General features: G+C 32.6%; 1 protein-coding gene across 1 annotated transcript; it reads right to left on the minus strand.

Annotated features, from left to right (window-relative positions):
- Window positions 1-817: 817 nt before the first annotated feature.
- Window positions 818-4365, minus strand: LOC143600546 (protein TONNEAU 1a-like). The gene is made up of 8 exons (XM_077078204.1): window positions 4083-4365; window positions 2593-2725; window positions 2354-2442; window positions 2146-2268; window positions 1576-1664; window positions 1462-1487; window positions 1227-1383; window positions 818-1057 (listed from the first exon to the last, which is right to left on the minus strand). Exons 1-8 carry the CDS (start codon window positions 4167-4169, stop codon window positions 1033-1035), a joined length of 729 nt encoding a protein of 242 aa, XP_076934319.1. The 5' UTR covers window positions 4170-4365; the 3' UTR covers window positions 818-1032.
- Between the last annotated feature and the right edge of the window lie 8272 nt (window positions 4366-12637).

A 12637-nucleotide genomic window follows, 5' to 3' on the forward strand; every position in this document is an offset into this window, starting at 1 on the left:
CCATATCCACTCAATTCATATAAGATCACTGTGTTTCTTGGGTTCAAAATTGATGGTTAAGGAATAAATATGACAACAGCAGCAGCAGCAGTAGTAGGTTCTTTGTGACTATTTAATCAAGCATTGTCTAAGTTTTGTGACTATTTATTTCTCAAGAAACAATTAAGCAACGTTTATACGTACTATTATCAGCATTGCCGTTCGTGGTGATAAGAGTCAATAGAACTAATGTGTTATTCCTTTAGCAAAAAAGGTGTGTTACATATACAACATGATTGTTACGTATCAATAAAAAATTGTTACCAAATGGTTATAACATTACAGCCAACATAACCATTGGCTTTGGTCATACAACAATTAACAACACGACCATAAGTCATCAAACACGCTAAGAGAGCAAAATGTGTCATTAAAACGTCACGTTATAATAATTGGCCACGGCATATACATACGTGTAAGAGTGTTACGCACCCTTTAGAGTTTAGAGTGACCGAAGTACGTCAAGACTAGAAAGTGCCAACATTATTAGGAGGCCATCTATTGGAAAATCGCCAAAAGGAATATTTGTCCTCTAAAGTTGACAAATAAAATTGACCTTTTGTTTTACAAAATAAACATGTACTTTCTGCTTGCCACGTGTACGCAGAAGTGCGGAATTCACCCGCCACGTGAGCAACCTAGAAACGTGCATTGTGGCATTTTAAGAAATCTTTTTTGACCCACCCACCTACCCCAGGGTAACATGCATGTGCAGGAAGAAAAAACTAGAATATTTATGCCTCAATAGCAGACTAGCAGCTAACACAAACAACGAAAATATTGATGTTAACTTTACACTCATAATATTAAATGAGGCAAAACAATTGTTTCATGCTAAATCATATCCAGAATCGAAACAAAGGGAAAAGAAGATATCGACTGAAGTTGAGAACACATTAACTCATTAAACAAAGAACATGAATGTTTGTTCTTTATGAAACAGCAACTTTCTTATATATTAAGAAAGACATTGTAGTCTGTTACATACGGTCTTTAGTTGCTGTCATCCCCACCATGCCTGCAAAACAAAATTTAGCAGGAGTTATGGTTTAAATCACAATTGTTACAAGTACAACTCACCATGTGTATCAAGCATTAAGCACTCGTACATTAACACAACTGCTATAGATGGTAACACAAATCCTTAAATGTAAAGCTTATAAATTAAAGCGGTTAAGAATACAAACCTCCAAGAGGGAGTGAAATTTCGGGCCTTTCTGTCCAACTGAAGATTCTCCAAAGCAATTGAGGCGCGGTTAATATCCTCGTTAGTATCATCGTTTTCATACCTCCAGTTATAATCATCATTCCTGTAGCTAGAGGTTGAAGAACCTCCTCTTCGGTCTAGATAATTAACAAAAAGATAGATCAATATATGGTTAACAATAATGTAAAAGGAAGAATAATAATATAAATACTTACCAGATGCTTGGGAACCGGTACCTTGTCTGGCATAAAGAAAACAGATAAGTATTATTAATAAGAAAGGTGATAAGATGATACCTAAAAGTAAAATGTTGATAATTAGTTAATTACCTCCCTAAAGGGGCTAATCCACCAACAACAGATGATGAAGACGGCCTTCTGTTTCGGGAATCTACGTTGCCTCTTCCTTGAGATTGATTCTGCAAGAATCAAGCAACTTAGTATAAACCGAATTATCCATATTTAATTGAGCTCATATATTTATTTAGTGCAACTTCACATATATTAAAAATCACGTCTTATTTAATCCATACAAAAATACAAATGTAACAAAATTCGACGGTCATGCTAATTTAAGGGTAGAGTGGTGATAGATTCCCGTCTTAGAATCATTGGATACTAAATCATTACAATTGGACTAACATTTCCAACAAAAGAACGAAATTATAATAACATGGAATTGAATCAAAATGGATCCGTTTGGTTCTAAATTTGCTACACTTTTAAGATACGAATAAGTTCAGCAAACTTGGAAGCAAGTAAAAGGGTTCAACTCACAATTTCAGCCGAAATCGAGCAAAAAAGGTAACTGGACTTCTAATTATGATTTACGAGTTACATTAGCTGCAGATTAGTATGATGGTAAAACCTAATTATCAAATTCAAAAATAAAGATCAAACCTCAAATTTCAAGAAGCCTTCAAGCACATCTAACAGCAATGGGCCGCTATCTCCATTCCTGTTTATATCATAACCATTCTTGTTACTGAAGTCCCTTAACTCTGCTTTCCATGCATCCTTTTGCTGCAATGGCACGTTTAAAAACAACTGTTAACTTGAAAGAATCACGAATATAGCACAAGCATATGATAAGAAATAAACTTGTTACCAGATTACACTCGGGCAAATAAACTTTCAGTGTGTGACCCAGCTGTGCCCAATCCAAGTATTCACATATTAGCGCGGTTAGAAGCCTACCTGAAATCATATCAGAATAAAACCAAAAAATACATCAGCCTGGTGATTTATATTAAATGTCATCCTCCATGCAAATAAACACGTACTTGTACTTAGAAATGTGATTGATAAAAAATGAACCAAACGATTTGAAATATTGTTTGAAGATACCTGAAGGGGACGCATGAAGTTGCTTTGCGCGATCATTGCAGCTACCCAACAGTGCAGGAGGTAGACCTTCGTCCTTTTCAATTGCTTTATCTTCTTCCTCGATTGCCTCAAATACACTCGCTCTGAGTTCCGCCTTTCGCCAATAGCAAGTTTATTAGTAATAAAGATAATATATATATACGTAAAAGATTATGATTTTTTTTCCTTTTTCAACAAATAAACAATATTCAAACATAGATTATGCCCTTTAATACGAATAACAAACATTCACATGGTCCATGATCTTAAAAAAGCATATATTACAATCTTTATCGTCACTTCTTAGCCATTTTGAAAGCTCTTAACATTTATAAAAACCTCTCAAATGTTAGAGCCTTCACTCAACAAACATATAATATTTCCTCTAAACAAAACCATCCAACTGAAGCTGAAAAGTAAGATTCAAATCCAATGGTAAAGAAGCCCTACATCAGAAGTTCGAATAGCTTGAAAACTTATATTATCTTAACGTCAAGAAAATATCATCACTAGCAAACTCAAAACCCTAAAAGCAAAATAGGTCATATGTTTAATTCTAACCTAAATACACGCAAACACGCAAGAAAAAACCAAACGCATCAGTAATAAATGATCACGTTGATTACAAAAGAGAATATATACACGTGAAAGATATATTCTCTTATTTTCCTTTTTCTTCAAATAAACAGTATTCAAACATAGATTATGCCCTTAAATACAAACAAAGAACAATCACGTGGTCCATAATCATAAAAAAAACACCTCAGAGACATTATGAAACCTCTTATTGTAACATTAACAAAAACCTCTCATGTGCTAACAATTTCACTCAACATAGAACATCAAACAACAAACATATAACCTTTCCTCTAAACAAAATCCTCCAAATCTCCAATTCAAAAATTAAAAAAAATTAAAAAAAATTAAAAAAATCTTCCAATTGAAGCTGAAAACTAAGATTCAAATCCCAATGTTAATAATAGTTAGAAAATTTTAATTTAACAACAAGAACAAATCATTACTAGCAAACTCAAAACCCTAAAAACCAAATTAAGTTATACATGCTTGATTCAAAGTTTCTAACCTAGATACACTCATCCGCACAACAAACCGTCAACATTATCATTGATTGCCACATGATTCAACAAATAATGTATATGATAAATGTGAAAAATTATGTATAATAATGTAATTCACTGAGATTCAAATCCTAATGGTAATGAAGCCCCAAATCAGAAGCTTTAATTGCTTAAAAAACTTTAATTTAGCCCTATCAAACTCAAAACCCTAAAAACCAAATTAGGCCATAAATGTGTGATTCTAACCTAAATTAAACTCATACCCATAATAACACATCAACATTACCATCGATCTCCACACGAATTAACAAATTATATATATAAAAAACGTATATAACTGAAATCTAATGAATTGAAGGATGAAATCGAATGATAGGAGAATATGGGTTTTACCCGGATCTTAGCGAGAACGCCTTTCTTTTCTAGGGTTCGAGTGACAAGGGTCTTGAGGTCCATCATTTCTCTGGTGTAATCGTCCATCTTCTTGTTGTTGCTGTGTCCTCAAAGAAAATTGATTTTTAGGGTTCTGATGATGAACAAATTTCTGACTGTTTGATTTGTGATTTGAGTGTGTAAAATGTAAATGGTAAAGCGTGATCCGGTACTTGAAACGGGTCGGGTATATGGTTCAAACCTCCAAGGGTTGGTTGAAATAAATGGTTGAAAATTTTCAAATTTGAAATGGGTTAATTCATTCAAGTTAAAAGCAAACAAGTATTTCTATATGCTTGTTGCGACATAGATCTGACGAGTAGAGTTGGCATATTGTGTATGTGTTTACGGACGATAAGATATGTTAAGCAGAAAAGTATGCTATGCAATTTTATATTTTTAAAAAATGGTTAAAATTAGGAGGCTAGGGTTCATCATTTATCATTCTTGATACATAAAGCGTATAATTGTCAAGCTAAAACCACCACAGTTAAGTGTTAAAGGAGTCGTTTTCATGTTTGATAATTGTGTTAATCGCACCGTCCTTAACCTGCTAAACACGATATGACACGAACTGTCAGGCCTAATGATGAAAAGTCAATTGGTGTAAGTTCGATTTGCTACGGTACCATCATTTGTTATGATTATGTGTGCAGCATGTCTAAATTAGCATTTCAAAAATACTATAACAAAAAATATATATTTAAAAAAAAAACTAGTAAGCAAGATGACAATTTCTTTTCATTGTGATATATGACAAAACCTTTTTAATTGTATAGTTGTGATGTTTAGATTAGTATATACGAGCTAAAACGATCTAAATAATATAAATGGGATAAATACATGTTAATGATTCATGTGATTAAACAAAAAAAAAAGTGTATACGTTGATAAATGGGTTTTGCATGAAAATGATGAGAAAGTAATTAAATAAATGTTCATGTTCATATTCATGATAGTCTAATTTGTGTTATATTAATGAAATAATATGGCGTAACGACATACTAAAAAATCTAATAAAATGAAACTTATATACTTTATTGTGAATACACGCTCATTTTAACGGCACGACATGGATGAAATAAACATGTCTTAACGGCATACTAAAAGATCTAAAAAAACTTCGTATGATGGTTATTAAAAAAGATCAGTAACTTAAATAATAACAAAATAGAGAAAAATATTAAAACCATGAATACTTTAGGGAGCCAAAATTAAACAAAGTTTAGCAAAAGAAAACATTTGGGATCAAATTATAAAAGTTTAGAACTTCAAAAAACTAATTTAGAAAGACTTCAAAGTTGAGGGACTAAAGTTACAAAAGTTGAAACTACACTGTAGCATTAGCTTTGCTTTTATATATAGTATAATGGTAATTGTACCCATGTGTCGAAAATAAATGAAAACTTGCATAAGTGTATTCAAGAAAAGTAAAAAGCTTTTTTTGATAAAAAAAAACTGGATTTATCGATTTCAAGTTGTTCAAAATTTCACGATTTTGATCAATGTATAAAAAATGTTTTGGGACTTTTCTGAGATTAAAATCAGAACATGTGGTAGTTTGTTTTTTTTACAATATTATATATTGTTATCATGTTTGAAGTTAAGAAATAAGGTTCTGAAACATGCAAACATTCATAAGGTATATGAAAGTTTGACACATCGTTGAATGAAATGATCTTTTGTAAATGTGTCAACTTAAAAATGTTCTATTTTAACTAAACATTGTAACATTCATAAGGTATATGAAAGTTTGACGCATGGTTGTTTTGAAAATAAAATGTGGACCTAATTTCCGTATTTAAATTTATGTCGAGTCTTTTAAAACATGAGTGTTACATGAATGACCAAAGTAATATAAGAGGATGAATATGGGGACAGATTGCTATATAAGTTTATAAAGCATTTGATCCAATTGTTTGTTAATGATGATGTGATATAAACGATTCTTATAAACGGTTCATATTGTTGTGAGTTGTTATAAAAAATATTAATAAAATTATAAATATTTATATATTATTAAACTATTATGGTAATTAAATTTGTTTCATTCAACCACATCCTAGAAGGTAATCCACATGCATGCAATTTAGAGTGAATGAGACACAATATAAAAACCATATTATTTTGCATAATGTATATATCCGGAGTGCACTACAAAGTAATTAAACGAGCTTATTTTTAGACTAGATGTTGGTATATATCCGGAATGCACTACTATAGTAAATAGTTTACCTATTTTATATATCCGAAATGCACTACAATAGTAAATATTTTTAGGCTAGATGCTGGTATAAATGCGGGTTCGTTTATTAAACGAGCTTCTTTTAGACTCGAGCTCTTAGGCTCATCTAAGCTCGGCTCGACTCAAGATTTTACCGAGCCAATCTCGAGTAGCTCACAAGTGGCTTTTAGACTAGTGTTAGAATATAACGATAGAGAAGAGGAAGAGCTTAATGTAGTGGGTAATCTTTCAGCTAGTTGGAGTCAAAGTGGCGGCAATAGGGGTGGCTTATAGAGGTCATAAGTGGGACGGTTATGGTGGCAGGTCTGGATTGTCATAGGCGAAGAAAATGAGTATTTTAGCCAATAACTAGTCCTTAAGATGTATATTTTGTTAATACATGAGATGACACCGTCACCGGCATGTAGCTTATAAAGAACATTGGGATACATAAAAGAAATGTTAAAGTCGTTTTTAGAGAAAATATAAGATGTTTTAAGTATAGTTATTGAGGTATATAAAAAGTGGTAAGCTTTTAGTGACACATATTAAAAGATGGTAGTATCCAGTGTTCAAGTATGATTCTCGAGGTATCTCGAACGTAATAGTTAAAATGTTGAAACTGTAATTGTTGGAAATATAGGGGCCATATTTGTCAAATTGTAGTAAGCTTCAACGGTTTAACACCCCCTTATATGAATGAATGAACTCTTCTTTTTCCGTAATCGTGTTTTATATTTCTTTTGTCAGTTTTCTTCTTAAGCTCTATTGTGCGAGTTCCAAGACGTGTTATGATTTGAAGTGTTCGTCGGGACAGCAAACTGAATCATACAAGATTGAAAACTCTCGGTATGAAATACAAAATTGAGTTAAAATGAAAAAATAATCATGTTAATTGAGACCAGTTTCGCAAATTGGGTTTCCGGACTAGAAATTATTCGAACTCGTGCGTGATTATGTTTCGATTTTGTGGTTATAAAACCAAGACCAATGGACACACCAAAAATACACACGACTTGTTCTTCCTCTTTGCAACAACATTGTTACGGTTTCGTTTCAGGCAAGTGATCAAGTCCAGCAGCACTACACTTCTGCTGGAGTGCCCGGGAACAGACCGCGAATCTGTTTGAATGAATTGTGTCAAACACAAGCCCGGTTTCAAATTTTATTATACAGGAATACTAACACATATTGCTTTTATTTTTCTAAATCATATATTCTCAAACTATTCAAGTTTATTTCTAGATTCTAATATAAAGATATCCCAATAATTTAGCTTATTACATAAAACATATTTTGAATAAAAGAAAATTATAAATGGGTTTAAACTTTAAACAAGTTAACCTGTGAACACGTTGGGTTGACATGAACACGCTACATTAACTAGACGTGTTTACGGGTTTAACTTAAAACCAACATGAATGTGTGTGTACTAAACCCAAATCCATGAAAATCATAATAGGCATCTCTGGGCTCGATAGAGATTTGGGCTTATTCAGATGCCGGTGAAAAAGGGGTAGTTTGGGAATTATGTTAAAAAAACATGGGTAAAAACCGTAAAATTGAAAAACAAAGGAAGAAGGTTCTGTGTGACTAATTTCAAGGGGATGGAAACTAGGGGTGAGCAAAAAACGGTTCGGAACCGTTAGAATCGAAGAACCGGAACTGAACCGGTGCCTCAGAACCGCTAATGTGTGTACCGGTTTGGTTCTCGGTTCTCATAATTTGCATTAAACGGTTCCCGGTTCGGTTTCGGGTAAAACCGGCGGTTCTAGACTTGGAACCGAAGAACCAGAATATTCAAAACGTTTTAAATAAATTTACCAATCCCCATTTTTTATAGAGTAACTTATTAACCGTCATCCATTCAAACATTTTTTAGTTCAAATCTTCTTTCTTTACGTTCAAGAACTAGCAATCATGATCAATTTTGATTTAAGCTATCGAGGTAATTTAATATAAAATGATATGATCCTCCATTAATCTATCGTTGATAATGATTTATTTAACTTCAACACTTAGGTTTTAATAAAAAATATAACGGATGATCATGTTGTAATCTAAATTAGTTTTAACGTGAAAGAAGACACACAATTGTATAAACTTGTTTTACAATTTGCAAAGTTTGCATAACTCATTTGATAAATACATGATCGAACCGGTTCTAGTCAAAACCGATTAGCGAGAACCGGATTTAGCGGTTCTGGAACCGAACCGGTTTATTATAATAGGTTCCGGTTCCGGTTCTATTTTTCACTCGTTATCAGTTCCGGTTCGGGTTCGATTCTCGCGGTTCTGAACCGTTGCACAGCCCTAATGGAAACAGGCCACGTATGCTAAATATCAACCATAAAATGTCCGTACCTTACCCTCTTCCAACTAAAACAAAAACTAAGTTATAAAAATTATCTTGTTATTGAATTATTAATATATCTTTATATATTATATATTTCTGTGTGTCCAATCATATAATTTTCTCACGCAATATAATATATTAGTTTCATCTGTATAATATCTAATAATTATGGTTCAATAAAAAGCTATGTATAATATATTATTTTTATATAAATGATGTATACACATGTATTAAATTATATCAAACATTGTCAAATTGATTAACTTGTAAAAGATATCTTATCAGGTTATTATTTTCTTTTGTTACAAATTCATTACACGTGAATATATTTTAATAACTCTTCGAGGTTAAATGTAAGTAAAGCTAATTTAGATTAGTAAACAAAAGTATTTTAAATAAACAAAATAACCAGGTTATTTTTTATCATTTACATAAATTACTTATTAGTCTCTTTCTATTCAATCTCTTGGGAATTAGTAATCTAAGATTTTTTAGACGATTTATATGCTTACAATGACCAAATGTAGTGTGCATAGTTACTTGTATAATGTGTATGTATTATAACACAATATATATTATTTAATTATTTTTTAATCCTAATTCAAATATAATAATAGGTGTTATATAATTATATGTGTAACGCATTAAATAAAAATTATAAAAATAAAATACTCATTTAGATTAATGAGTGCTAGAGTTTGATAAGTGACACTCCGGTTTGAGATGTTCTATTAAAAAACTTACCTTTATGCCTGAGTTCAGACTCAAGCTTATTTAAGTTCTGTTTGACTTGAGCTTTTAGCGATTCAAGCTCAAGTATCTAACGAGTGGTGTAGTTCGTTTGTACAACTAGGTAAAACTAATAACGTCTATTTTTTTTAAGAAAAATTCTATTAATAAAATCTTAATGGTTGCTTACTCAAAATCTTAACTTAATATTACTAACTTGTACATCAATTAAAAAAGACATAAATAGGTCCTCCTCTCACATTAATTATTTTCCAATGGGTCCTCCTCTCACATTACAAAATAGGTAACATATTTTGACAATTTCATTACCCAATCAAACAACATGGTTGGGTGGACTATCGATCTTACGCAATTCACCTGCCAAGAATATCGTACAAGAGCGTTTAAATGAAAGAAAGAGACAATTACAAAGTTGTAGATGGACGTCAAGTTTGATGCAAGAAACACTAGTTAGTTCGGATATGGTGAAAACGAAATGTTTATCACACAACGCTTGAACCGGTAAAAAATTCCCATCAATACAAGTAAACAACGTTAGAAATTTTAGATGGAAACAAGTCAAATAATATAATGGTTTGTATAAAATACATGAGAAGTAAAAAAAGCCTTTAAAAACTTAGTTCACAAGATTTTTTTCTCAAACAGGTAATAGATATTCTTTTTGAAAAGTTTTTCTTTTTAAAATAACTAAATAAGAATAATCCATGTCTTGCTTCTAACTTCATGAAAATAATTCTAAAGTTCATATGAAGAAGAAGAAGATGATAATTCGAACGACGACAAGAAAAAAACAAAAACTAAAAAAAACTTCACAAAAGAAAAAGAAAATAATAATATATGAATTCCGGTCAGAGAAATATGGTTAGCCAATACTACTCTGAACTTATATCATTATTGATATCAGTCACGTAAAAAAGTTTATATGGCCATCAAAACGCCCGGTTAATCAAAAAACGAAAATATACGTTACATATGAAATAAAATAAAAATGCTTGTTGCTTGATACCATATCTTCTCCACCCTGCTTGAAAATTTCTCTCTTCTTAGGGGTACCCGGACGTTCACTTTGAAAACCAAACCGCCTAGTAACGAATCTTTTGTAACTTATAAGTTATACGTGATTGTTATGTGCTTAACCGGGGGTTCATGACGTTTTAAAAGAAAACTTATTTCATTTTTGGGTAATTGACTACTAAATTTGTTTCATTGTAGTTAATATTTGACTTTCGACTTGTTTATGTTTCGGATGACGAATTCAAATTAGTTGACATTATATATCAAATCCTTATTAATAACAATCTATTTAATTCAAATTTAAAATTATTACAAACAAACACCGAAACACGATAATAGTACCTATGAAATGATATACTGTATTACATAATTACTCATTCATTTTCTCAATAGAATTACATATACTTCACGTGTTTAATATCATCCTTCATCGCCATATATAATCCTCCAACGGCGTCGTTTCCATCAATATTCATACTCTATTAACTTTCCATCCGTACACACTCACACACACAAAAACTGTGTGTTCGCGTGTCAGATAGTTTGTTATAACCGTTTCAATTTCCCTCCGTTTATTGAATAATCATACATACAGCTTAAGCTTGATCAGTTTATTCATCAAGGATTGAAGATGATGTTAGATCTAAACGTTGATACAGATATTAATATTAACTGTGGTTTTGAGTCTACTAATTGCTTCAGTTCCGGTGCTTCACTTTCACTTTCCTCCGGTGTAGAAGATGACGTTATTTCCGTATCGAATGAGAACTCGTCTGTGGATTTGATTACGAAGCAGTTGTTTCCGGTTGCCGGTGGTTTGGAGGTGGAAGAGGAGTTGAGTTATGGATTAATTACATCAAGTTCGTCGATGATTTCGTTTGTTACGGCGGACTGGTTGAATCTCAAGGTACCGGAATCTGCTGTGGTGATGCCGAAGAACACGGAACCGGTGCTGCCAAGGAAGTTATGGAAAAGCCGACGTGGACCGCCGTCTAAGAGCTCACCGTACCGTGGAGTGACGTTTTATCGTCGGACCGGCCGTTGGGAAGCACATATATGGTGTGTTATTATTATTATTATTATTATTATTATTATTATTATTATTATTATTATTATTATTATCCTTGATCCATATTCTGTTTCTTATATAGGTAGTTATTATTTCTAATCATGCTGTTTAAGTGTTTAGTGTTAAGCGTTAACCGTATCTTGTTCATAACTAGTTGTACGGTACAGCATGTCAATTAACGTTTTGCTTGATCCGATTATCCGAATGATAAGAAAATCACTCCGTGTTCAAAACCTCTCAGAATTTGAATTCAATATGTTGTAAGGAGAGGTGCTAACGAGCCGAGCCACTCACGGACTACCTGAGATCGGATCGATAAAAGCTTGAAACTAGCCGGGCATTATCACATGCATAATTAGTTGGACAGTACAACATGTGATTGCACGTTTTGCTTGATCCGAATGATAAGAATTCCGTGTTGAAAACGAGCGGAGGCGTGCCGAGCCTGACTAGGCTCGAGCTCGGTTCGTTTTGACTTACAAGAGCTCGAGCTTGGCTCAAACTCATTATCTAGAGCTCAAGGTTGGCTTGTAAGTCGTTTTCTTAAGCTTGGGCTATGCTCGTGTATTATTCAACAATTAATTTATATACGTTTTTATATATGTTATATTTTTTAATAAAAACCTTAAACTAGCCTAAGCCGAGCTCGTGTAGTACCTTAAACGAGCCAAAGCTTGGCTCGAGCTCGGATATGCATTGTGAAACTAATACATATAACTCCAAAAGAGGTAAAACTTAAATATACTCAAGGTTTAACTTAACAATCTTCCCATACAAGGCTCGAGCTCGGGCTCGATAATTAAATGAGCTTTATTTGAAACTCGAGCTTGAAAAAGATCGGCTCGTTTCATGCTTGAACAAATAGCTCGCGAGCGATTCGGCTCGTTTGCACCCCTGTCCCCTAGTTCTTACTAAAATTGATATGATTATGGAATATAAATCAATAGGTTGTAAGAGTTCTCATTTCTCAATGATCCGAATGCTTCTTATTTTGTTTGCTGATTAGAATCTAACACCTTAGCATTTTATCTGTTCAGGGATTGCGGAAAACAAGTGTACATAGGTAAGCACAGTTGATATCCCAATTTTGTTCAAGTCACAAC

Source organism: Bidens hawaiensis, unplaced genomic scaffold, assembly GCF_021521415.1.
Source record: "Bidens hawaiensis isolate Kalapana, Puna unplaced genomic scaffold, B.hawaiensis_p1.1 tig00054268_1, whole genome shotgun sequence".
NCBI lineage: Eukaryota > Viridiplantae > Streptophyta > Magnoliopsida > Asterales > Asteraceae > Bidens > Bidens hawaiensis.